This window comes from Argentina anserina, chromosome 6 (genome assembly GCF_933775445.1).
Source record: "Argentina anserina chromosome 6, drPotAnse1.1, whole genome shotgun sequence".
NCBI lineage: Eukaryota > Viridiplantae > Streptophyta > Magnoliopsida > Rosales > Rosaceae > Argentina > Argentina anserina.
Window position 1 is genome coordinate 23610944 of NC_065877.1, and position 27539 is coordinate 23638482.

The 27539-nt window shown below is 37.0% G+C and overlaps 3 protein-coding genes across 3 annotated transcripts; all 3 read right to left on the reverse strand.

The window, feature by feature from the left end:
• Positions 1-474: 474 nt before the first annotated feature.
• LOC126800214 (protein ANTI-SILENCING 1-like) lies at positions 475-3327 on the reverse strand. The gene is made up of 7 exons (XM_050527529.1): positions 3195-3327; positions 2943-3021; positions 2743-2833; positions 2201-2315; positions 1058-1183; positions 634-717; positions 475-526 (listed from the first exon to the last, which is right to left on the reverse strand). Exons 2-6 carry the CDS (start codon positions 2977-2979, stop codon positions 643-645), a joined length of 444 nt encoding a protein of 147 aa, XP_050383486.1. The 5' UTR covers positions 2980-3021; positions 3195-3327; the 3' UTR covers positions 475-526; positions 634-642.
• Positions 3328-12007: 8680 nt separating this feature from the next.
• On the reverse strand, positions 12008-16641 carry LOC126798608 (potassium transporter 5-like). Its single transcript, XM_050525618.1, has 8 exons — positions 16427-16641; positions 15705-15930; positions 15112-15360; positions 14514-14564; positions 13912-14172; positions 13620-13787; positions 13244-13498; positions 12008-13133 (listed from the first exon to the last, which is right to left on the reverse strand). Exons 1-8 carry the CDS (start codon positions 16589-16591, stop codon positions 12184-12186), a joined length of 2325 nt encoding a protein of 774 aa, XP_050381575.1. The 5' UTR covers positions 16592-16641; the 3' UTR covers positions 12008-12183.
• Positions 16642-19806: 3165 nt separating this feature from the next.
• Positions 19807-24914, reverse strand: LOC126796812 (uncharacterized). Its single transcript, XM_050523536.1, has 7 exons — positions 24398-24914; positions 23333-23640; positions 22208-22942; positions 21720-21848; positions 20928-21131; positions 20489-20689; positions 19807-20294 (listed from the first exon to the last, which is right to left on the reverse strand). The coding sequence occupies exons 1-7, from the start codon at positions 24660-24662 to the stop codon at positions 20172-20174; spliced, it is 1965 nt and encodes a 654-aa protein (XP_050379493.1). The 5' UTR covers positions 24663-24914; the 3' UTR covers positions 19807-20171.
• Between the last annotated feature and the right edge of the window lie 2625 nt (positions 24915-27539).

Here is a 27539-nt window from a genome sequence, read left to right on the forward strand (position 1 = left end):
GCAGTGATGCATAGTCAAACCCTTCAAACTGCCAAACGAAGCATGACAGCTACATTATGTAATGAATCTGTAAGAAATGAATCTTTTGGGTTGGTGTTTGAATAATGGATACCTAATACATTTTCTTTTAGTGAACTGGAGGCAGAAGATGAAGTTTAATACAGTAGTTGAAAATTTTTGTCACCTATATATACTTCTAGTTCGAAAAGAAACTTGAAGGAAAATCCTGTAAACACCATACGCAATGCAGAATAGAAAATTATAATTAGGATCATGATTCCGGACTTGTATTTCTTCCGCAGTTATCCCTAATTAAAATTCTATTTAATTCTGGGCTTACGAATTTCCCAGAAACATAGTTGCTATCTAATGAACCTTTTTCTGATATATCCTACCAAGGTCACAAAACTAGAGATGAGCAGATGACTGATTTACATCAAAGTGAGGTTTCCGGTCTTTGGAATTTACAAAACACCCATATCTCACTCTACTGTAAATTTGTATTCACCGCAAACAAAAATTTGTCCTGCAATAATAGGAATAGTAGTAATATAGAATTTAAACGCGAAAGGTATTATAGGTAATGGTAAACAGAAATTACAACAACAATTTTGGCCAAGGGTGTAATCTTACCAAATATATCTATGAACTGCCATGCCAGCTAATTAGGTTCTTCAACTTTTGTTCTCCCAAGTTCTTTATTTCCTTCTCTTTTTCCTGCAGAAGGGACTCCAAAAGGGAGAATGTTAACTAGATTTGACAAAAAAATATGGATTTCTTCCCTTATAAAACACAGCATCCATTAAAGAGCCAAAAGCTTTTCTATTGTAGAAATGGTGACTGCAAATTATAGGGGATATAATGTATGAGCTGCTTGAATTGGAATTAGTGTCATGTTGGATCCGTTGCAAGATGTCAACAAAATACCAGAAAAAAACAATGCTAAACCAACATCATTTATCTTAGGCCTGCATGTTACTAAAGGTTGGAGCGCAGTGCATATCGTCTGAAACTATAATGCAATGCTATAAAATTGAAATAGAGTAAATTAAAACACCTCACGGTCCTGATATAAAGCCTTCCACCACAATTCTGACTTTTCCTGCAGTAAACACCAGTCCATTGCCATATTATACTCAACTGTATTGGGCTGAGCAAAGTGCGATGTCGATACTGCCTTTCTCTATGAAAAGAAAAATAAATAAATTACTACATATCTATAAATCATTAGGGCTCTACTCCGGCTCTTCTAGTAAGGAATACCTTGTTATTTTTGCCATTTAAGAGCATCTTTAGCAATATTAGCCATATCAGTCCAATATTACCCAAAGAAGTCAATGTGGCTAGACACTTTTAAAATGCCTCAGCTCCAGTTCACTTTATTTTATCTAAAGTTTAATTTACATCATTGATTAAACGAAGAAAAAAGCAGTGTCAACTCAAAGGAATGTATTACATTAACAGAAATTATAGAGAGCCTCATCTCGCTCTCAGTATCTAGGAGTGAGATCTAAAAGTTAAATGGAGAGCCACTAGGGAGTCTGATGCAGCCGCTAAAATAGAAGGGAAAAAAAATGTTAAACATGATCCAAGATAGTTAAATAATAGAGAGCATCATCTTGCTCTCTACTTCAAAGCGAGATAACTAAAAGTTATAATGGAGACCACTTATAAGTCTGGTGCAGCTGCTATTATATTTTAAAATTTAAACATGCTCTCTAAATTAGCTATGGAGTAAAAAAAGACAGTCTGCTGAAGAAGCTCTTAAGGAATATGTTATTTAACTACTTTATGATCGTATACCAACATCTCTATTGTTCAATATTTAGGTCTATATGAGTAGAGATCACTTCAGCCAATTATCAGCCAAATTGATAACCATTAAAGCTTTTGGAATTGTGACTTAAAATTTTAAATATGGATGGCCAGGTTTAACAATTTGGTTCATCCATTAATTTAATCTAGTTCAATCTCATACCGATCATCAATTTCGGGTAAAATTTCCCGAAATGAACAATCAAGATGGGGAAATGCTATGCAAAACTGGATCCATTAAATTGACCAGATGGGGAATGTCACGCAAAAGTGGATCAATTAAAATTGATCAGAAAAATGGACCCCTTACTGGAAGGGCTCATCATATCGTATATATGTATATCTGTGTTTGTATGAAAGGATAATTATGACCAAGGGGGCTTACCATCTCTTCATGTAGGCTTTTAACTCGGTGTCTATCAATCATCAGATGTCCAAGAAACTTGGATGTTTTATCGGGCTGTTTTAGAGTCCCTCTGCAGATGGTACCAATGACAGGTCTGCAAAAGCAAATCCATAATATATACATGTCTAAGATCATCTGGAGTGGAATTAAACAATGCATAAGTTTCACCAACTTAGTAGCATGCGTTTTAACTCGTTTTAAAAGCTAGAGCTAGAGCTCAGAGTCAAAAGATAGTAACCCAAAACTCTATCACTAATTATTAAATGTCATAATAAAATGACCAAAAATAACAAACTATGAGGCACGATATCGACCAACTTGCATCTGAAACCATAAAAAAATTGGCAGGCATCCAAGTAAAGATGAAGAAACAAAACAAAAAGAAATATTTGAATTGATTCAAAATTAAAGTTTTGGTCATTCCTAGGCTACCAATGCACATTTAAGATTGATAGTTTTTACATAGTAACTGACTAAAATAATCGTGCTCATAATTGTAAATGAAGTGAAAGTAGAACTACCTCCCATCAGCTAGAGTCAGGCATCTCCTATCTAATTGAAATATAGCAGACTCTGCATCATCTGATGACTTGAATATGACAAACGCTTTTCCTGTCGGGCCATGATAGAATAAATGTAACTAGTCCAACAGTAAAATTCAACTAGAATGATTTAATGATCAACACCTATATGATTCATTCATTTAATGAAGCTGCTGTACCATAGCGAGGATCAAAAAAAGGAGTGCATGCTATCATTCTGGCCTCAACCTTCTGCTCAAATGCAGTCCAAACTAGACTCTGAAGATAAATTGTGATGTATTAAGCATGATTTCCCTTTGAATATGATCTCCCAGACTCATACTGGGATAGATACACGGTTGATCACACTTTTTCATCTACATCTGGTTTCAATGAATTTCTTTTACCATCTTGTAAACTTCCAAATTTATATATGCATTAAGGAAAGGTACCTGTACTTCGGAGGATGCAAAGAGTGGATCTAAATTGTGTAGCAGGACCAAGGTGCCTTTACCTTCAGCTGCCCGTAGTTTATCATCCCACGACTGCAAATTTTTGAAATGGAAAACCTGGTTATGATTATAATGATATGTATAGATCTGATAAAATGCAAAGGAAAAGAAGATGGTTCACACCTTGAAACTGAGTATGTAAAGCAAAACTGAAGTCCCTGAATTATTGGATACCCTAGTGTTAATAGTTCCTTACATGGAGTTATCAAATCTGCTATTCTACTATAGGCATCATCATATAACCTTATCTACCTATTGTAACCATGTTGTAACAGCAAATTTATTAAACTTTACTCATTTTAATAGTTATATCTAGGTAACTTTATGCCCAAGGACAGCACAAAGGATTAGTAGGAAAAGTCAAGCCCATGGTATGCTACTTTGTGCCCCTGTTATCAGAGTTTGAATGCCCTGACGAACTTAATCAAAATCCTAGGGTTTTTAGTCTCCTTGAGATTGCATGGTACAGCTGGAGTATAATTCGAGCTTGGTCAGGAAGCCATGGAAAAGGAAACGGTTTGCCGTCAAGGACCATGTGGCTGCCATCATTCCTCCCTCTCTCATCTCTCAATTGAAATACATCCCTAGAACTACAACATTAATCATTGTTCTTTAGCATGAGGTGTTAACAGTGGATCCCACATGGGATAAACTCAATATTTAGTAGCCCTTAAATGACTAATAGTTTTATAACTACATTAACAATATCTTAAGAAGAGTTTACACTAATAAAAGAAATTCTTTCCATATTTCAGTACAAACTCATACTTTGTGGACAAAACAAATACAAAGCTTTTTCAAACAAGCATATCCAACACCAAATTAGTATGAAACTTCAACAGTAAATGGGAATTCAACAAAAAATATGAGGATAAGAAACTCACTCCTGTCTTGAACCAACCACTCTTATCCTGCATTTAACAAAATAATAGAAATTAGCATCTAGCCCAGATTACTATCACAAATCTTTTTAGATTTGTGAGTGCATCTGTCTCCATTAAAGTTTATGCTAATTGAATGTGGTACAAAATTATTATCTCCAAACACTTTCCAAAATTATGAGCCTTTCCACCACTAGAGACAAGAATGTGGACTCAAGTTCTTTTGGGAAGTTGTGATTACATGGATCTGACTTTAAGATCTTCAGATCAGATTCCACACTTAAACAAGAACATGTAGCTAAAACCAATTCACTATAATAGAAGGCCCTGGATTTTAGTAATTTAGTTTATACACTTAGATGCTAACCTATATATCTCAACAAAACAATTATATTCAAGAAACTTCCTTTAAAGGGTGCATTCACATCATAGGCTTAAATTGAATGCAACACTTTTGCACAGTAATTTCTGTAAAAAGTAAAAATCAAGATCAAACTGTAAAAGGAAAACAAATATTTCCAAGATAAGCGGCATGACAAAGAGGAAGTGGAAAATACAACTGCGGATACTATATACTTACAATGTATGGCGGTCTACTATCTGCAATTTTTATCTTCTTAAGAGGACGGATATCCGGTGTGCTCACAGGTGGAAGAAAAGGATCCAATGGATAACTTTTAACTGGAAAAAGCAACAATATTGTTTCCATGTAATCAATAAAATTCAAAACCAACAGGCACAGTTGGCACTTTCAGAAATCACCTTCCACTACTGGGACTGCTTTGCTGCTTGGCTCACCATTCAGGACTGGACATGACACTGGCTTCTCCAGTTGTGACTTGGAAGGAATATTTAATTGTCCAGCTTGGTCTTTTAATTCTGGACGAGCCCAATTCTCCGATCCTATAAATGTTAGAAACAAAATGATTTCATCCAATTAGTTGAATTCGAAAATGTAACATGCACAGTTGGCATTCTCAGAAATTACCTTTCACAATAGGGATTGGTTTGCTGCTAGGCTTGCCATTCTTAACTGGATGTGTCACCACTTTATCCGATTGTGAATAGGAAGACACTTTTGATGGTCCAGCTTGGTCTTTCAATTCTAGACAAGCCCAATTCTCCAATCCTACAAATGTTAGAAACAAAATGATTTCATCTAATTAGTTGAATTCGAAAATGTAACATGCACAGTTGGCATTCTCAGAAATAACCTTTCACAATAGGGATTGGTTTGCTGCTAGGCTTGCCATTCTTAACTGGATGTGTCACCACTTTATCCGATTGTGAATAGGAAGACACTTTTGATGGTCCAGCTTGGTCTTTCAATTCTGGACGAGTCCGATTCTCCGATCCCACAAATGTTAGAAACAATATGATTTCATCTAATTAGTTGAATTCAAAAATGTAACATGCACAGTTGGCATTCTCAGAAATTACCTTTCACAATAGGGATTGATTTGCTGGTAGGCTTGCCATTCCTAACTGGACGTGTCACCTCTTTATCCGATTGTGAATAGGAAGACACTTTTGATGGTCCAGCTTGGTCTCTCAAGTGTGTGTGGAACGTGTGAACGCTGCGGCTTAGGTGTTTTGGCTTGTTAAAATATTCCTTCACTGCATTGCATTGCATTCAAAATGTTTGAAGACCAAGATAGATATTAATTTTCACCCGAGGTAAAGCACCTCAGCAAAGTTATCGACACCATATATTCAGCTATTTAAATCAAAGAAAAAATAACCTCATTTTCTGTTGAACAAATTATCCCTGATAATTTCATGTTTATTGCTACAGCCAGCTGATAATTTCCCTATATGCATGTAACCCCATTTTCACTTTTGACCAATGATCTATCACATCTGCTTCCTCTAGTGATCGTATATCAATATATAACTGCTTAATAATTGAGGCACTTATCTTCCTAACTTGAGGAGGTTAGAAAACGACCATGAAACAACAAATATTTTCTTTATTTCTTCCACTTTCTTGCCTTCTCTCCCGAGCTTCCTTATACTTCTGTCCAGTTATAAACCAAATGAGGAGAATTTGATTATTGTGGCAGTCCCAAGATTTGAGGCTATCACTTAAATGCTCTACAGTTAAACTAAATGCATTGTGGATTTGTAGCAACCCTCATAGAACTGTCAATCAATTTCTTTGAACTGCTACCTGATTTGTGAAACAAGATACAGACTTCTACTGCTTGTTGCCCTTTTAAAAACATGGCTAATGACCAAAGAAAAATTATAGTGAATGGAAAGTCCTAAACCCACAAGTATATGAGAAAACTCCCAAACCCAATAGTTGATAGAAAATAGACATCCTAGATAACATAACCAAATGCAAGTCAGATTAACTTAAAAAATCCTGCTTCCCAGACATAGAAGACTAACCATCGATATTGTGTATTTGATCCGGAAAATCCCTTAATATTCTGCGTCTGTCAACATTAAACGTACAACGGAAAATGTAGTTGGCCATTCTCAACTCTTCTTCAGAGGGTAGATGATTCCTTTTATCCTTCAATAGGCAGACGACATTACACTTTCCAACAATTGCTTCCTGAAATTAGAGTTTTTAAATTCAATGTTTAATTTTTCTGTATAATTGGATAACTAACTTAAGTATAATAAAAACATAAAAACCATTCAGTACTTAATTGGAGAAAGACAACAGACATATTCATAACTGTCAAGAAAACAAAAAGGAAAGCGGCTAGGAGTAATACTAGATTTATGGACATTTACCATGTTCCTGAAAATATCACACACACACACAAATCTATATGTCAGTATGTCTAGAGGAGTTTCCACCACAAACCTTATAACAAGGACTTTTAAACTCAACCTTTAAATGACATGTGTAAAATATCAACTAACATTTCAATTACTCATCTACAAGTTGAGTTGAATTTAAAAGTCTGTTAAGAGTCCTAATTATAAGGTACTGATTAGAGAGAGATATGTCTGTGAATAGGTATGCGCATCACTTCTTTCAAGCTGTCAAGCTAACCGCACATGAACAGCCCTTTCTCCCTCTGAAATAATCAATAAAATTTGCCTCATCACCTCATTTCCACAATCCCCTGTTTCCGATTGCATGAAAGGATGGCCCATGCTTGCAGGACTACTAGCATATAACACTATTACCATAGCTAATCACTTTCATTGCTAGCTAAAGATAAGTTAAACTACTTCATATCAAATATGCAGTAAGACCATCTTTATAAGTTTATAAACCAAAAAAATTATCAATAAATTAGCCCATATCTCCATAAAACATCCCTAAAAAAAAGCCACCCCAACTCTGAAATTACGAATAACCGAAATAAAAGAATAATTACCATTGAAATTTGACTTACCAGAGGATTCACATTGGAGACCCCTATTTCATTGCCAGAAGCTAAGAATATCTCGTTCCAGTCTGGTTTGTATTCACCCAAAAAGTTGCGTATTTCACCTGGCCGAAAAAACCACACAACCCTAACCTTCTTTTCAGTTGCTGTGGAATATATTCGGATGATTTTACCAATTTCTGTTTCTAAGGCACCAGTCTGGTAAAAGTATACACAATCATACAGGGAATACTCCACACCCTGTAAAGTGAAAGACTGGTAGCACCGGATATCCTTGCTTTTTCCACGAAAATCAATTGGAGCACCCCACTTAAATTCGAAATCTTGTTCCATATCCAATAGTCTTGGAGTACCTATAATTGTAAATATGATTATCATTGTCCACAATTATAAAAGTAAAAATCTGAAACCAGAGAAACAACATATTGTAACGCGTAAGCTCTAGTCAGACAAGAACTGAAAGCTAATTCAGCAAACAACCACTCCAGAAAATATATATTTAGATTATGAAATCTCTAGATAAAAGCAGAATAATAGTAGATACTTGAGTGTATCCTATCAGATCAAACACAAAGCACCTATTCGATCTACACAATAATAAACCAGCATTAACAAACCAAAGATGTACACAATGACGAAGAAAGAAAAAAAACATCGTTCCGAAAAAAAAAAAAAAGGTAGCAGATAGCAATGGGAAATCTTGAACATTTGATCGTGAAGTAAACCTCTTCAAATTATTGAACAGCAGAACTACAGGCAGGTCCTACTTCCCAGTTTATTATGTAAAGGTTTCAAATCCTTATGGATCCCACAATTTGGTAATTGCATCCCCTGTTTTAGAAGAAGCCTCTCTACTCTTGGGAGTTCCCACAGTCATCTTCACACCCTACTACGTTAACAAATACAGTTCAAAACTGTTTAAATAACCAATTAACAAAATGGTTCCTGCGCATTTTATAATCTTGAAGTACCCACATGATATACATCCATATCCCTATGATTCTTTACCAGCTCCAAAACATTTGTATGAAGCTGTTCCTGTGTTTTTAAAAGTTATGTCTGTAGCAAGTAATGAAAGTAAAGCCTCAGCAGTTCAACCCAAGATGCCATAACAGAGTTTTCAAGAACAAAAAATGTATCAAATCCGCAGGGGAACACAAACAACATGCAGCATTGCACAGTAACTGATGAACATACACCAAATTCCTAAACTCTAAACAACATTTACCCGAGATGTACTAGCACTCTAGCAGATATCACCAAAACGAAAATCCTTATAGAACAATGCGGCATAACTACAACAGGCTTAGGACCAAAATCACTAAAACAAAATCAAGTACCTGAACTAGGTCATTGGGTGATCAACCGTCGCAACGTAATTAACTTTAAGACCCACTCATTGTATTGGAAACTTTGAAACTAACAAGACTATACCAAAAAGATACGGAAAGAGATTAGAGCACGCTATTGTCATATTTAGCACAAACCCCCTCATATACCCTAATGTGAACACACTCAATTTCCAGGAAACTCTCTAAATTTCGAAAAAGAAAAAAAAACTAAAAAATAAAAATTCTAATTCCGTACCTGATTTTCGTTCTGTGCAAACACAGCGATGAACTCAACGCCGTAAAAAAATAATTTTTAAAAAACAAAGAGAGACTATTACTCCTCAAGTTGCAGGAAACTCAGTAATTTTGGCCAAAAATTTCAGAGAACAAAAAAAGTAAAAAAAATAATAATTCATACATGATTCGGCTCATTCTGGAAACAAAGCATGATGTGATGAACACAGAAACGCCTAAAAAAACAGAGAGAGAAAATGCAGTAACAAGAAAATGCAGAAATGAATGTTGAGCTTATAAGAGAGAGGTTTAGTCAGAGTCAGGGAGAGAGAGAGAAAAAAACCTCAACTTTGATGATGATCGACGACGAGAGAAGCGAGTTTGGTTTCGGAGTGCCGTCAACGGCGAAATGAGGCAGAGGCGAGTGTGATAAGCGCGTCGCAAGCGAGCGAGTGAGACGACGGAGAGAGAGAGGAGAGGAGGAGGATGATGGTGGTCAAGGTGGTGAGGTGAGGTTTGAACTCTGTTTTACACACACACACACAGAGTGAAGAGAACCGAAAGCGGCAATTTTCGCTGCCACGTTGCTAAAATGCGCCGGGGTGACTCGGTTAATTGGACATTTGATGTGCGTCAGAGCTAATACAAGCAAAGTCACGCGCGTTTTGAAATGCGTGTGGCTCAGTCGCTTGTCTTGTTGAGATGTCGGAAGGGAGGTTGTATGTGCACGCGCCTTGGGTGTAGGGATCGATCTGATAGTCTAGGGAGAGATGGGAAATCAGACGATTGGGAAGAGCCCCAGTACCTTGACATGAAAATGTGCCTGATTTTCTGGTTCCCTGTAAAAGTTTCTGATTTACTTGCTAGTTATATCACTTCATTCACTTGTATGCTCCTACAGACCCATAACCCATACTTTTCATTGGAAAATGTAGGTGCATCATTACATGACTACATGTACAGAAATTGGAAAATATACAAATATTCTCTTTTATTAAAAAAAAAAAAAGAGTTTATTTGGTGTAATTCTCTATCCCTTGCGGCCTTGCATAGCGGCGCCACCGTCCTCATAAATGGAATCGGCGACCTTTGTCGTGTGATTTGGAACCATTCTTATAAAATTGATTTTTCAATATTGAAACTTTTGAACTTGGATCATGTTTAGTTCTCATTATTCTTATCATTACGAGAGAGTGAATAGTAAAATATGGTGTTTTAATAGCACAACCCTTCTTTTTTAGAGTGACGTTGGCTAGCCTGGTGGAGTTCAATAAAATGTACATGATCGGCTTCATGTGGGAGGCAAAACACGCCCAAGTGTAACATACTCCACGTGTTGGGGCTTCAACAAGTTCAATAAGAGCTCTTCTTATGAGATGTGGATTTGTTTTCCTTTTTTTTAATTCTTTGAAAAAATTAAGGAAAAACTTGAGAAACAATAGAAATTATCTACTCCATCTGACTAGTTCCAGGTTCGAGTCCCGGGCAACCCATTCTAATTCATATATCGAAAATCATGTATATATAAATCCTAATTTTTGAATTCAATTCAGTTATTCAAAAATTAGGATAAATCTAGATAGAAAAGAATATAGATATCTATGGATGTTGTTATTGGTTGACATGAGTATATAAGTCATGTTATACTGTTAAATAACAAGCCCTCAATTATCTATTATCTCTATTTATCTATTTATAGAAAATTTATGTGCTTGGGAGTCCTTGATGATTAATGATTAAATAAACCAAAATTTTACCATGACTACAATTTTAGAGAGACACAAAAGCGAAAGCCTATGGGGTTGCTTTTGTAATTGGATAACCAACGCTGAAAATCATCTTTACATTGGATGGTTTGGTGTTTTGACGATCCCTACTTTATTGACTGCAACTCATGTTTTTTGCTGACCACCCCTTATTTTCCCACCCATGCCCACTTTTTAGATTAACGTCATATGTCATTTTACTTATCACATAGTTAAATTATAGTTAACTCTTAAATTTCTATAATTAATTATTAATTTATTTTTATCTTAAGGGAATTCAATAATAATAAATATATTATATACAAATTTTCAAATATATATATAGATATTAAATACAAAGAGTTAAGGAGTTTCGACATAGAGTTTAAGGTTAAAGGTTTAGGGTTTTAGAATTTTTAGAGATGACTAAGACTAAAAACTCTAAACCCTAAAACCACCCTAAACCCTAAACACTAAACTCTAAACCCAAAAGACTGTAAGAATAAAAAAACTCTAAAATTTTGTTAAATGAAATTTAAAAATATATATAATTTATTTGTTATTAATTTATATAGATAACTATGGTTATACCATAGCTAATATAGGATATGTGTCATTAATCTAGGTGAGTGGGCATGAGGGTGGTCAAATAAAGGTGGTTGGCAAATTTACTTTCGAAACAATACCATGAATGTCACGTTTGATTGATAGAAAATTATGTTCTGAAAAATGAATTTATTTCAATTTCCATAACGTGGTGTCATTTGGTTATAATTAGATATTATAAAAGAAATTTAAAAAAAAAGTGATTTGTTTGAAAATTGACTGCATCTTAGAGACTGAAAATGCATTACCTATCTAGGGGTGATATTTCATTTTCATTTCCATCAATAAAGACTTATTTTCTTTTAGTTTATAGATGTGGAAAAGAATAACAAGTCTTTGAAGATGGGAGTGGAAATAAGTAAAGGTCGAAAGAGGAATAGAGACACAAGATTGTTCATGAGTAATTTAAACATAAGAATGCGATTGAGCCACTATGAAGCATACGCTTTTTTTATGATAGGAACCCACTATGATGCGTTGAAAGCTATACGACATGGGATCGATCACCAATATTAATAGCTTGGAGCTCGAATGTAGATGAACCAATCTTAAATAGTTTTAAAAAAATAACCGAGGGAATAATCAAAAAGGTTATAAATGAAAAGAAAATAAAATGCATTTCTATAAACTGTAAATTCTAAACATGTGTTACACACATCCTCGCTCAGCTATGCACCTTCATTTATCAAATAGCTTTTCTTTTCTAGTCGAATTACATCTATCAAATGACTCACTAATTCAATAATACTATCTTAAGCAAGGATCAACTTTCTATTCTAAAGTTCATATGTCATACCCACTTTTAGCATCCGCTTGCGAGGAATATCAAACAGTTCATCTCTCTGCCTCAAATTCTTCTTTAAAAAATTATAAGCATAATCAATCAAAATTCTTTTGGGTATACCAGATCCTTTAGCAGCTATGACTTCACTTTCACCAATGAGATGAGTAATCCCTGAACTTGATGCTGCATCTATGGCTTCAAGCTGAACCTCGGCTTCCATCAGTGCTTCTTGTTGTACCTTAACAAATTCATTTGTTTCGTCAACCAATCCATCATTTGATTCTTCTTGTTTCTCCAAAGCCTCTTCATGACTTGTTTGTCGGGGTATGAAACAACCATCTCTCACAAACTCTTTCAGCTTCTTTACTAGCAATTCTTCGAAGGGTTCTTGTACATTATGAAGATCTGTATAACCATACCTTGCAACACATCGAAATACATTAAGCTCCTTAGGCTCTACACGGCGGAAGAGGAGACGTTCTTCAATCGGGATCTTGCTTATAGGTAAGTGTCTGATGGAGACAAAAACAAGGATCGAGTGTAATGCAGGCACGTTGGCTACATAGTGATTGAATATAGGCGGGATGCCATGAACAAGTTCCGAGTAAAATATGGCGAGGCCAGGCATATGACAAATCTTTCTATCATCGACAATCTGCTTGAACTTGTGAGGAGAAATTTTGTGTTTAACCTCATAGTAGTACTTTCTTCTATAAACATCATTCCAGAAAAACATTATGATCACCATTAGAGTGGCAAAACCGAGTGGAAGATATCCCCCTTGCTCAAACTTGTAAAGAACTGAACTTAAATACATAAGCTCCACACTTCCAATGATAAGAACATATGAGATAATGAGAAGTATGTGGGTTTTCCATATCATTATCATAATTAGAACGAGGAATGATGATGTTAGTGTCATTACAAAAACCACCGCTATACCTGGATATAGAAATAAAATTCATCGTTAGTTTTAGCTTTTGAATTCTAAACCAATTGCAAGGGAAAACAATCCCAAACATAATTGGTTAAAGATATGAATTTTGGCTTACCTAGTGCATTTCCGATCTTTGTAGTGGTCCTAAAAGCCAAGGTAACCCCTACACAAGCCAACATAAGAATGAAGTTTACTTCTGGAATATAAACTTGTCCTTCATACTTGGATGATGTGTGCACGACTTTCACACGAGGGAAACACCCTAATGATAGAGATTGTTGAATTACAGAAAACGTGGCAGAAATCAGCGATTGACTTGCTATTATTGATGCTAATACAGCAACAACAAACATCGGCCAATATAAAGCACCTGCAACATAATTGTACTCAACAACTTCAACCACTTAATGTCAAGGGTTATACAAAAAAAATCAAAATTTACGCAAAGTATGCTTAGATCAATCAAAGCAAAAAAAAATTATAAGGTTTACTCGGTATAGACTTGAAGAAGGTATCAGCAACAAGATTGGCATGCTCACGAAGAAAAGAGGCTTGTCCAATGTAAGCCAATACTACAGATGGATAAACAATTGCGCACGTACTAATTTGTATAGATCGAACAGTGAAGTGGCCAACATCAGCAAATAGAGCTTCAGCTCCTGCATTTTTCTTTATGTTATGGGAAAATAACAATTGATATTTTATTTTTCGCTTTTTAATATCTTCAACAAGCACTGTCACAACTCATAATTATGTTATATGAATTAAAGGAAAATTTTGAACCTGTTATGCATAGAACAACGCCACCAAGGGAAATCCAAGCTTCTTTCTTATTCCTTATGAAGTAACCCACTATGTATTGTGGATTAATGGCTTTGATTACTGTTGGATCATATCTGATGAAATTGTAAATGCCGATGGCACCAATGAGTACAAACCAAATGCAAAGTATTGGAGCAAAACTGTAGCCCACTTTGTCAGTTCCAAATCTTTGGATCATGAACAGGAATATCAAGATGGCTACCGATATCCACACGATCATATCTGCATATATTGAAAAAGATTCAGTAAAAAAAAATTTCAAGAAGAAGGAAATGATGAATTACAATTTGCATATAATCGTGAAGCATCTCCTAGTTAAGCTAAGCAAAAACACAAAGGTACATCATCTGAAACATCAAGATTTACGTACGTAGATGCAATTTTCAACTTGAACTTCCTCCATTATACAGTTTAAGCTAGATTCTCAGTAGCTAGTTAACTTTTTTTTATTAGTTAGAATCAAAATTGATCTTAATCTGTTCTGGAAATTTTTCTTTAATTGTCTGTAGCTAAATTCTTAGAGCTGTAACTTTAGTGGAATTATTATTCCTTCAGGAAAGTACCTTCTGTCATCGCAGATGTAGCTCCTTTGAAGCCAACCACAGCTGACAGAACTGTACATGGAAATCCATTAGCAAACTATATATGTTGTTTAAATTAAAACAGAGATAATTGAACAATTGAGAGTAACTGAGTAAGATAGATAAAATACTCCAATCTGAATTTTATATGAAGAATAACTTCACCTCTTTAGGTACAACTTACAAGAACTGCGCGCGCTCATGTATTATGCTGAGGGCAATTGTTCCAAATAAAGTCAATCCTTGTGCCTAGATTGTACGCACATTTATTTGTACGTACTTGATTACTTGTTGGTTTTTACCAGGTCAAGATTCAAATACGTATCTTTTAAAGTTCTTGATCGAGAAATATATGTTATCTCCTTCAAATTATGCCCTAGCTATAACATAAAACAAAACCTACACAAAGGTTAAGTTCATGCAGGCCTAGGCTACTTACGTATCCTCCGAAACTAAGAGTTTAACCTCCGATCCTTGTTAAACTATGTGTTTACTCAATGTGTACGGTACTCGTGTTTTTCACTTTTTCGTATATAATCAATATCAAGCATATTAATTCGAGGTCATATTATATATGTACCTGAGATGCAAGGAGTGAGGACACCATCGCCGATGACCATGGAAGTGCCTAGCAATGTGGCAAAGAGTAAGAAGACTCTGGCAAATTGACTGCCCTCCAGAGTAGATTTAAGCCTTGATGCCATTTTTAGACGTCTGCTAGGAACTTCAAGTTTAAAATTTGATACATCGGAATCTTCTGCCTGCTGGCTCGGAGTCAAACTAATCTTCGCATGTCGACATAAGAGAGAGTACAGTGCAAACGTCCCACCTACAAGTAGATTGATAATTACGAATGCGTTCTTGATTTGTTAACCAAGATGATTTCCAGTTGAAGAAGAACAAGTATTTACAGAAAAATCATACAAAATACGTACCTTCTTCACAGACAATGGTAAGTATGATTGTATAAAGCAATTGATTAGGAGCTTTCTTTTACGATTCAATCAACTATATATTTTCTGGTAATTCAAATTTAAACACTCATATTGGGTTGACTAAGTTCAGGTCCAAATAAATAGCTAGGTTAATGTTAGAATCTAAAAACCCTAAGTTGCAGTTTAAAAAAATAATCAACAGCTCTGAAATAGATGGAGGAGACTCAGGAGAGCTTACCGTCGCCGTTATCATTCGCTTGCAGGACGATGAGAACATACTTGATCAAGGGGATCAATGTGACTGTATAAAGGATCAGAGATAGAACACCCAAAATATCATCTTTATTTTTTATTCCATTGGGGAAGGTGCTCGAGAACACATACAGTGGTGAAGTACCTAGATCTCCATAGACAACTCCAATACTCTGAAATGCAAGGGTCAGTATTACAGACCACGTCGCTTCCTGTAAAATGCACATCGTACAAGATTTAGCTGAAGATTTGAGAACAATATATACTATGAAAGTATGATTGTGGGATTCACATGAACAAACTGGCACAAGGAGTAATAGTTAATAATCAGCTAATAAACAACATGCAAGTATATACGTATAACATTAGAAAATATAACAAAAATAATGATTTTGATGTGGGACATCTGCACGGTGCGAATTCGCCCGTTCTGACAACCGGTGATACGCAACGACGGCGCATATGGTGTCCGGCATGCTCCCCCTCCTGACACTTCTGTATGTGCCGGCCAGAGCCCCACCACCGGTCCACCAGAATTGGCAAATTTATGAAAATTTCCGCACCGGGAGCACTGGAGCTCCAGCCGGCAAAGATAGAAACCAGCTGTCACCATCTGCGCGTTGCCGGTCGCTAGAATAGCCGGCACTGTGAAACAGCATATATATATATGATCGAGAAAAGCAAGAATATTTATTTGTTCGAAATCACCTTGGAGTGCCTATTATCAGTGATACTGCGGGACTCGATGTCCAAAGAATCAAATCTTTGAAACTTTTGGCTTGAAACTAGTTCCTTTTCTTTGAGCTGTTCGGAGACTTGATCGCCATGCCGGCTTTCCTCCTCTTCTTCCTGCAGTATTACATCCGTGGCCATATCGACCTTTGATCGATCCCGGAAATACAGTTGTACTCTACCTGCTAAGCTTGTCTAGCAACTTGTGAGAGATCAACTTCAAATCAGAGGATATATATGGAAGGATGGCCGTGTTGTTTACGCGTAGATCGATGAACGTACACGTGAGGAAAATTTATGGAATTGGAATGGAAGAAGTAACTAATGGCAATTGGTCAGCACAATGAGCAACGTAGGCATTCATTGATTTACCATTGTAATTTTCTTGGGAGGTTTTCTCCCTCGTGAAGGAAAAGTAGCCGTGAGACTCTTTCTGATGGAGATAAGTACTTAGATCCAACCAATCCAATTAAATAGGCCTTCTGGTAGTTGTACGTAGCTAATACATATCCGTACGTAATTACTGATGATCATTATCTGATGGAGGTCACAATTTCTTTTCTTTTTAATTCCTAGTTCTATGAATTCTCAAGTTTTTCATAAAAATAGAACCAGGAGGCTATGTCAAACTTTGGCCAAGAGTAGAAGATTTTTTATGGGAAAATTGACAACCACATGAATTGAGCTAGCTACAGAGCTACTGGCTATAAACTTGTATTGAGTATGCGAAAAAGGAAGCAAGCCAAGGTCCAAGGTCCGCCAGTAGTGAAAGTGATACTGATAAATAGGAAGCAATTTCAAATGTGATATTATGTCATTTAATTATAGATTCGTAATTAGGATTGTCAATGTGTCGTGTTGAGTTGGATTCATGTCGGTTTTGCGTATCATAAAATATAAACTCAAACCCAACTCATTTAATAATCGTGTCAAAAATTTAAACATAAACTACTTATTAAACGAGTTATCTATTTCTAACTTGTTTAACCCATTTAATTAATATATATATATATAGTCCATATCCAGAGTGAAGCTTCACTCTGAAATTACAAAGTGAAGTTCCAATTTTGACACACTTTTCGGTCAAAAATTTTCACTATAAGCGATTCAATATTTAAGTATGGTATTCAAGATCATCTTTACAAAGTTTCATCTAATTTGACAATGGTTTGAGCTTTCAAAATTGAGATTTACATGAACGGTTCACGTTGAACAGTTTTAATTCATTCATTGATTTAATCTAATTTCAATACCTTAACGATGTCCAAATTAGATGAAATTTTGTAGAGATAATCTTGAATAGCATACCTCAATATTGAATCGCTTATGGTGAAAAATTTTGACCGAAAAGTGTGTCAAAATTGGAACTTCACTCTGTAATTTCAGAGTGAAGCTTCACTCTGGATAGGGACTGTATATATATATATATATCGTGCAATTTTGCATATTATAACCAACTAAATCAAGATTTAAAGAAAAATAATTTATCATATTACTTACATTTTGATTCAAAATGATTGAAAACATATTAAATCCTTATTACACTTAATGCTACTTTCTTAAATGAGTCTTGCATATGTTTATTTAAAATAGATATTTGCTGGATTTTATATTAATCGTGTCATGCGGGTTCATTTTGTGTTACTAGGTTGACTCATTTATTAAATGGGTCATGGCGGGTTAACCCGCCGTTGACCAGCTTTTTTTAATGATGTGGATTCAACCCGCTTTATTTCGTGCGTGTTTCGAGTCGTGTTATCAGGTCGTGTCGGAATTGAAAGCTCTATTCCTAATCTTTTTATTTCATTAATTATATATTCTTAGGATATTATTTTATTTCTAGGCTAAGATTTAATTTACAATTAATTATATTTCTATATTAGTTTAGGGAAAAACTTGCGTACAAACTAGTATGTACGCGTGCGTCCGAACTTTTATTTATTTGCACACTTTGGGAATATAAATACATGATTTCAACCGTTCAAAAGTTTAGTTTATTACTAAAAATCATTTCTATAAAAGATCAACATAAACAAAAATCGTTTGCTTTGTCGATTGCATCAAACAAATGAACGGTTATGGTGAAAGTTAGTAGTCTCATGATCAACCGTCAATTTGTTTGATGCAATCGACTATGAAGACGATTTTTGTTTATATCAATTTTTTGTAAACATGATCTTTAGTAATAAACTAAACTTTTGAACGGTTGAAATCATGTATTTATATTCTCAAAGTGTGCAAATAAATGAAAGTTCGGACGCACGCGTACATACTAGTTTGTACGCAAGTTTTTCCCATTAGTTTAAGATTTTAAGCCTACCTGATACGGATAAATATGAGGCAATTTTATATGTAATATTCTGTTATTTAATTATAGATTTGTAATCTTTTTTATTTTATTAATTATATATTCTTAGGATATTATTTTACTTCTAGGCTAAGATTTACAATTAATTATCTTTCTATATTAGTTTAAGCCTACTTATTCTCCAAGTACCGTAAACCCTATATATATGGTATTGTAATGTTTTATGATAAAAATCAGTTTATTTGTGGCACGGATTTCCCATGTCATGTGAGTTTACTACTCCTTATTTATAGTGTCTTTTGAATGATCGTTAGAGACCCGTGTTCGATACCCCATTAGAAAGTTTCCTTCTCAGTTTTCAAGTGTTGCTGATCAACTTATCTGTTGCCATTGGAGCTATACTGTACTTGGTGTTACCGTTCTTGGTTGTGGCTTTAGCTATGAGGGGACTATGTATTGTGGTACGAGAAGAACGGGGCGATCAAGGTACATCAGAATTCGAAGAGATGTTGACAAACGGGAAGATCTTCGTGGTATGGCTCTGGAACCCTCTTACCCAACTGCCTAGTGTTCCATTAAACGAAACCAATGCCTATAGGTTTATGTACGTTAAGCTTGTAATAGCAAAACCCACATTTGTAAGAAACTTGGCAATGTAAAATGCTAAAAGCTTCCATTTCAATTGGGAGTGCTAGCAAGCAAACATGATAAAGAGGCTTTTTCTCCAACTAATGTGAATTGCGTTGTCTACGAACAAGAGGAATTTTAGACCTAAATATGCACACTACTAAATGGCTTCTCTGCTCAAGTTCCACTCGAATTTGATATCCCGTTTCATTGCACAGTTGAATGAGGAACTTGTTGTCTTGGAGAAGATGGGACATGAAATTCATTACATAATTAGAACCAGTTTAGATTCGCATAAACAATTTAATGGTGTTTCTTCTTCTCAGACAAGATATCAGCACTAACAATTCGGCGAAAACTCAAAGCTGGGGGTTCATCTCTTAATGTCGTGACAGAAATGCAGGTACCAAATAATGAATGGTGGAGCAAAACCATGTTTAATTACTGCATTCAGGATTTGATAAAATGTACAGATATATGTCACCTTTAGTGGTAAATGACAAGTACTGCTTTAAGCAACAATAGTAAACATTGCGAAGGGCGGATATGAAATTACAATGGAACGAGCTCTAAAACCCCAAACGGATGGTGTAACCTAGGCTCCAAACTAAGGCATCAAAAATACCAAAAAGAAGAGATGACTTTAGTCTCTTCCCTTTGGCTAAACTGCTTGACAAGAAAACAAGAGGAAAAGAAATGAGAAGAATATAAAATGAGGCCTACAACAGATGAAACCCTAATTTCTATGACGATAAATACCCTAACTAGACTTTAAAAATAGGTACACTATTGGCTTTGCAAGTCCTGTTTAACTAATAGTCTAGTTAGGAACGGTGAGACTGCAGCCAGTAGTGCCTTGGGACACTCTTCATGTGGAAGATGACCGCATCCCGAAATCGCAACCAGTCTCTGCATGACAATGTACCAATGTCAGACGGAATAATTTCTGGAAAGTTACATTCACTAGGTTCTATGCAGTAGACAAATTTAGACAGATAGGTTTAAATATATATCTAAGCCAGCACACAGCAGCCATCGATTATAGTACCTAGATCCCCACACACTCGTGGCAAAATTATAAAAGAGTAAGGGCAGAAACTTACAGAATTTACAAGTTTGGAAGCCATAGCTTGAGACGATTTTAGAGAGACAAGGGCGTCTTCAGCACCTGCGATGACCATCACTGGCATCCCTTCAACTGCCTTCAGCAACGATTCAGCATATTTTGGTGAAAGAAATGTCTCATGTGACAATCTACCTATCTCGTGTAGTGCTTCATCCCATCCTTCGACACATAGAGGGGCCTGATAGAAGATTTAGTGAATAAGTCAGTTTGAAAGACAAAGCAATAATCTTTCGATAGTGTGTTTCATCTCTTAAGTTTGCTCTTTGAACTGCTTTCCTCTTTTACTCCTTTACAGTAACGAAGTGAATAATATTTCAATAATGTGATTTCATCTTCTTAAGTGTGCTATCCGACCTGATTTCCTTTTATAACTCCTTTAAAGTAACAAATTCTACATGTGATTTTCCAAAGCATACCTTATAAAGGCTCAAAACATCCGTTGTTAACTTCGTAGCATCATACCATGCACGCCTATTCACTACTTGAGTAATTTCTGTTCGTAGCAAAGGACGAACCAAATGCTTTTTCCCAAGTGCAGTTCTTAAGAGTATCCTTGCAAAAGTAGGGACCACTTCCCTCGACAAGCTTACGTTTAGCAACACTACCCCTTTAATTGTAACCTGCATCACAGAAAAGAAGAAACTTTAATAACATTTTACATCACCTAAAATTATTTGCGTAATGAAAAAGATTATCACTTTCCCCGTTCTAGTAAAGGGTAACTTAACACTTCTATCACTTCATATGTAAGATTTTCATTCATGGAGAACAACCCAAGTATTGTGTGTCACATTAGGCTATCGCCCCTTAGTTATCCAATGGGATGGAAACCTTAGATTACTATATACCCCAAAATTATATAACCTTTTAGTGCTGGACTAACAATTGCCAACCAACTTTATCAATATGAATGAATAATAAAGAAATTGAAGAAACATATTGATAATACAAAATCTTCCAGTTCATATGTGACCATTATCCTTTCACATTGAAAGTAATATTAATCAAACAAAGGACACTAGCTCATTCATCGTGATGAGCATATGTAACAAGGCCATGATCCTGAAAAATTCTGTCTTTTTCTTTGAAAGGAAATATCACAAGCTCGGTTACTAATTAAGTAAAGGGAAAGTTTCATATGTTGGAGCATATACTCGTTCAACTAGTTCAAAGAATATCTGGTTAGAAAACCAAAAAGGCAAACTCACATTAAAAGAATTTGATGATGCTTGCACTTTTTGAGCCGCCATCAAAGCCAGAAGGCCTCCATCATCATGACCAATAAGCACCACCGAAGAAAACCCCATTTCAGAGCAGAAAGAAAGAAGCAGATCAACCTGAAAGATGATTTCAACAAAGTATAAGACCAACAAGAAAAACATGCCCCATTCCACTACCAATATCATACACAAACAGATCTCTCAATACAGGCTAGACAGTATTAATGTTTGCCTCCCACACTTATACAGCAATGCACATGTCTACTCGTAGAAATAAAATTCAAGCACTGACTTCTGGTATTTGTGGTAAACTAGTGTCTGCTCCAGTTCCCATATCCCCTTATATATCTCTTCCCATTTCTGGACAAGATGAGATAAGACTCTACCCCACTACAACGGTGTGTGTGATACTCTTCTGGACAAGTGCCCAATACACAGAAGTTATGCAAGAGTAACTAAAACTGATAGCCAGTTACCTGAGATTCAAGTTTATAAGGATTAGGCATATCTTTATCCTCCCAATCTTCCCTTTGCAGCCTTGAGGTGAGGCCCCAACCAGGCCGATCAAAAGCAGCAACTGTGCAACCCACCTGCCGAGCCAATGTCCCCATCACATGCCTCCATGAGAAAACTCCTCCACCAAACCCATGGACTAACACAGTACCAAACTGACCACTCCCTTCCAGGTCTAGGTTTGGATTCCCAAAATTTAAATTATTACCCTCATCCTGTTCACCAGCATCAGCTAGTCTTAACACAGGAATTTCTTCGGAAAGCGCAGGAGAAGTTGAAGAACCATCCAATAGTGGTATGTATAGAGAAGATCCATGAAATAGATTGCTGTAGCTCCTGTGGAGATGGTTTTGGCCTTTAGATAACAAACTTATTGGATGCTTATCTAGTTTTGGCCTTCCCATAGCTGATTTAGGGGAGCTGCAACTTAGATTTGACTCGAGAAATGCAACAGATGATAAGGAATGAGGTGGTGAACCAGGCAAGCTAATCTTGTAATGAAGAGTCAGCCCCTGGCAAGTGATGAATAAGCTGTCAATATCAGCTACCACTCTGACTGGGAGTTCCCCTTCTTCTCTAGCTGTGGCAAAAGGCTTACGCCTCATTTCACTGTCACTTTTTGGTGTCTTTCCTCCCGATGGAGTGGGAGATCTTGGAACCTTCTGATAGCCAGAGAAAACATGTTTGCATGAAAGGACCTGTCAATTTCATAAACACAGTTTTATTACAAGCTGCTAAAAACTAAAGTGATAGTTGGAAAACTATTACTGTAAAAGCAATGACAATCAAAAGCAGAAGAAGCCTATGAAGACAACCTTGATGTAGGAAAGACTGTTCATTCATATAGAGAAATAATTTGGGGAAATAGAGTATTGTTCAAGCAACTGCAACAAGATGTAGAAGAGGCTTGTTACCCAGGAAAATAAGACGTCGTTTTGAGAAACTAGATTAGTGGATTCCCCATTAAGATCTTTTTTTTTAATGATGCTAAACACAAATCACAGAAAGGGTAACTCTTCTGCATTTGGAAATTGGCATATTTAAGTTCAAAACGAGCAAAAGCACAAAGAAACTTTATACAAACTTACAGCTTCTGGATCAACTCTGTGAAACAGGAGCTTCCTCCTTGCTCTGCAACTTGTTCTATATGCAACCACAGTATGTCCAAGTGCAAAAACTACTGATGACAGAAACAGAACAGGCATTCCCCATGACTTCTTCAAATGGAGCTTCTGCCTTGAGAGGGAAGTCGAAGCTTCAGCCTCAATTTGAGAATTTACAGTGAAAACACAAACTTTGACAGAAAGAACAAGAATTGAGGCAAAGGAACAAATAGTCACAGTTCCAAGGTATGGACCGTGCGATAGAGAAGGGCCATCGCACATGGAATACACACCTGCAATCATGAAGTCATTCACTAGTGATTAAGATTGACATAATAGAAGTAAGTGGATCAACCAAGGAGCCGAACTCTAACGAAAAATCATTATTGATGGTCCAAGACCATATATATTGATAAGAACATCTTCAACCCAGCTCAAATATAAATTAAACAACTGAATGATCCCCCCGGGCAAGAAAGATTCATAAGTAGCCTCACTAGGCTCATCAAACACTAGCCTGACAAAAATTATGTCATCAAAAAACAACAGTTATGCGATCACCGGAAAACTTTTAAATGTAAAACAAGCAGCATCCACCAAACAAATGACTCGAAAACAGCTCAACTAAGTTAGAATCATGAGTGTTCCTCACAATCCCAACGAAACTAATATTTTAGGAACTTCTCCTCAGCTAGCTCTTATAAGCTCAAATTTTGCGAACCTCTCCTCGGCCTTCTTCAATCAGTAATTTCGCAGAATAAACAACAATCAAACTGTTTTAATCTTATTTTAGCTTCAGTATCAGTTTGTTTTCTCTCCCAAATACTTAAAATCCAACTTCTCTGTCATCAACTATTTCACCACAGACAAAAAAAATTAAGAAAAAATTAGCTGGCAATCATTTCCCACACGAAAAATTAATGATTGTTTTTTAGGGACACGACTATCACAATCCAATTAGGCAGATGAAACAAGATGGAACAAAATCAAAAATATATATAATTAAAAAGTAGAAGAACAAGAAAATGAGAGAGAGAGAGAGGGAGTTACAGGTAATGATGAGAGATCTGATGAAGGAAACAAGAGGAACATCGACGAGGGAGCTCTTGAAGGCGTAGCGATGCAAATGCTCCTTGAAGCCGTAGCACGTGACGCACGTGAAGCTCGATATCAACACGCACGTCACCATTACATCCCCTATCGCCACCAGCACCGGCAGCGACGACACCAGCAAAGACGCCACCATCGCCACCATGAAGAACACCGTCCTCACGCATCTCCTCATCTTCTCCACAAACATCCCTCCCTTCGCCATCACCGCCGCCGTTGATTACGTAATCCGACGACGACGAAGAAGAAGAAGAAACCTCAAGCTTGATCGCCCGGTGCTGACTTCACTGAAACCCTAGCAGCTCGCGGCCGCCGAGGCGAGGCATTGTCCGCCATTTCCGAGGGCAAAACGGTCAAATTCAGAGCCGGCCAGCACTATAGTGAGGGTGAGATTCCCAATCAGGTCTGCAGCTCTCTCTCTCTCTCTCTCTCTGGCTCTGGCTCTGGCTCTGGCTTTGGCTTTGGCTGTGGATGAGGCTGGGTTAGGGCTTCCTGAAGAGTAAGAAAGAGAGAAAAGAAGAGGAGAGGTTTTGAAATGGAGAAGAAGAAGCTTTTTTTATTTCAGGTGGTTTTTTTGAAACGCCCCTCTCTCTCTGTCGCTTCTCTTCTCCTCACCTCCTTTCTTCTTCTTCTCCGTTTTTTTTTTTTTCAAATTAAAATTATAATGACTTGTACTCTCATGTATTTAATAGTTTAATTTTTTTTTTTACTGGTGGTGGGGTTCTTCGTTTACATCGTAAATCAGCCTGTATTTTTTTCTCCGAATTGTTCTTGACTAATTGGGAATAATTCAGCCTGTTGCGTGTCTGGCAGGTCCCTCCCCCTATGGCCTGAAATTGATTTTCAGATTAGACCAAATTGCCCATCCTATTTTCATTCTAACTAAAAATAGCTGAGGGACGACCTCAGTCTCAAAAAGAGAGCAGTAAATGAGAATATGAGAATACGCGGAGAGAACAAAGACCGGGGTAATGTGGCGATTTACTATAATTTACCGTTTTCTTGCATCTAAAAATGAAATATGATGACTTAGTTGTACTCTCTAATTATTACATACGTGTTACTCACTCTCAATTTAATGTGTAAATATCGCGTTTCGATCAATACATACCTTGAAGGCCGATTTGCACAAATAATCCCGGCAAGATTTTCGTCCAAACTTGAAGAATAGGGTAGAGAGCAAAGGAGGGAAGGAGAGAGCTTTCAGAATTCAAAACGCTTGGAACTGTCGATAATGACAATTATTCTCTCCCTTTCATCCTTTTATATTAACCCCACACTTCATCACGGCTGTTGATCTTTCAAAAACACGTCACAGCCGTCGATACAAAAAGACGTTACTCGCATCTCAGCCGTTGACCCAAAAGGCGTCGTCCCAGATTTCGCCACGTGGCATGAGTTACCGAGACGACGCTTCGGGAACGTACGCAATAACTGCTTTAGCCACTAACGTCACCCTCTCCCGAAATTGAATCGTCCGCGGCACATTCATCCAATGCATGTACGACACGTACTGCCCACAACGCGAATTGCGCCTCTCTCGGTCCACGTCACAACGCTCAAAGATAGCGTTCAAAGACGTCATACGCGTAAAGATTTACTACGCAACGACAGACGCACTAGTAAAAAAATGATGAATTTTTAAATAAATGAAAAAAATAAGATGTTACTGCATTCAACTTCCTATTTTTGTTTGCATCTTGGGTTGGTTTTGGTGATTTTTGGGTTATGAGGTGATGCAACGGTTTTAGGCTTGGGTTTTCCATCAAAATTGATGGGTTTTAGGTTTGTTTGATCTTTGGGTAAGTGTTTTCCGGCTAAGTAGGGTGTTTGTGTATGCGGTTATCGATGAGTTTAGCCTGAAACTGGGTTTGGTGTTTTTCGTGTTCTTCATGTTCTTCATGTTCTTCCTTGCGATATTTTTAGGCTAGATCTGATTAACTCTCTAACTTCTAGATTTAGGTTGTTCGTCTTTGACTGCGGTGTTGCTTACTGTGGTGTAATGCCTAGGATATATATACTAACTGACAGTGATTCCGCGCATGCAGAGAGAAGTTGGTTCGCATCAACATCGTCTGAATCGTGGACGAGTGAGTTGGAAGCTAACTACCTGAACTTGGTATGGCGAAGCAGGGGTAGTCATTCGCGTTGTGAGGATCGTGCCACGGTTTTTGCGTGAGTACTAGCGAATTGTGAGAGTAGTGAGTCGACTAGTACGATGGAGTCATGACACGAGGAGATCGGGGAGAGTGAGGTGTGCCCTATTCCGGGTCAAGACCGGGGTGTGCGCGACCGAATTACGAGCACTTCTGGGACAAGTACATCGAGTCCAGCGTTGAGTCCAGCACATGTGAGGCGTTGGTTAGATGGCGGAGTGCAAAGATCAGAAGTGGAGGAGCCGCAAGGGGCAGACCCTGCCGCAGTACTTGGCTACGTGGAGGAGTTCAAGCTGCTGACTGCGATCGTGGCATGAGCCATTGAGGTGGACGAGTACGGCTCGATACTGCCCGAGGTATACGCGCTGGTCAGTCCCTCAGTATTTCAGCTAGGGGTTGAATTGTCGTTAGATCCGCGGATGCAATGTTTGGTGGCGGAGTTCGGCTTGGCCTTTAGGCAGGTTGGCTATAACATGTGGCGGGTTATTCTTGGCCTCTGCTCACTCTTCCACCTGTCGGGATGCTGGTTTCCCACAACGGCGGAGGTACTTCATTTTTTTAAGATATACTACATCCAGCGTAACAGAAATGGAGGTACGGCGCAATTTGTTAGACGGGACGAGCATAGCGAGTTCCAAGTCTTGGAGAATTGGCCCTCCTCGGAAGCTAACTGGCGAAAGAATAGCTTCGTAGTAGAAAGTGGGTGTGAATATGGGAGTATTGATGGGAAAGAGTATCTCTCGGAGAAGCGCATGCCTTCACACTTTTCAAGCAATTAATTTTAGGTGTTAATTTTATTGATTAAGTTATGCATCATATTTGTGTACTGACGTATGGTTGTTCTTATGTTGCGCAGCAGGAAGAATGCTGATTTCATGCTGGTACTGCGAGACTGGGCTATTTATGAGTCTTAATGTGTTGATAGT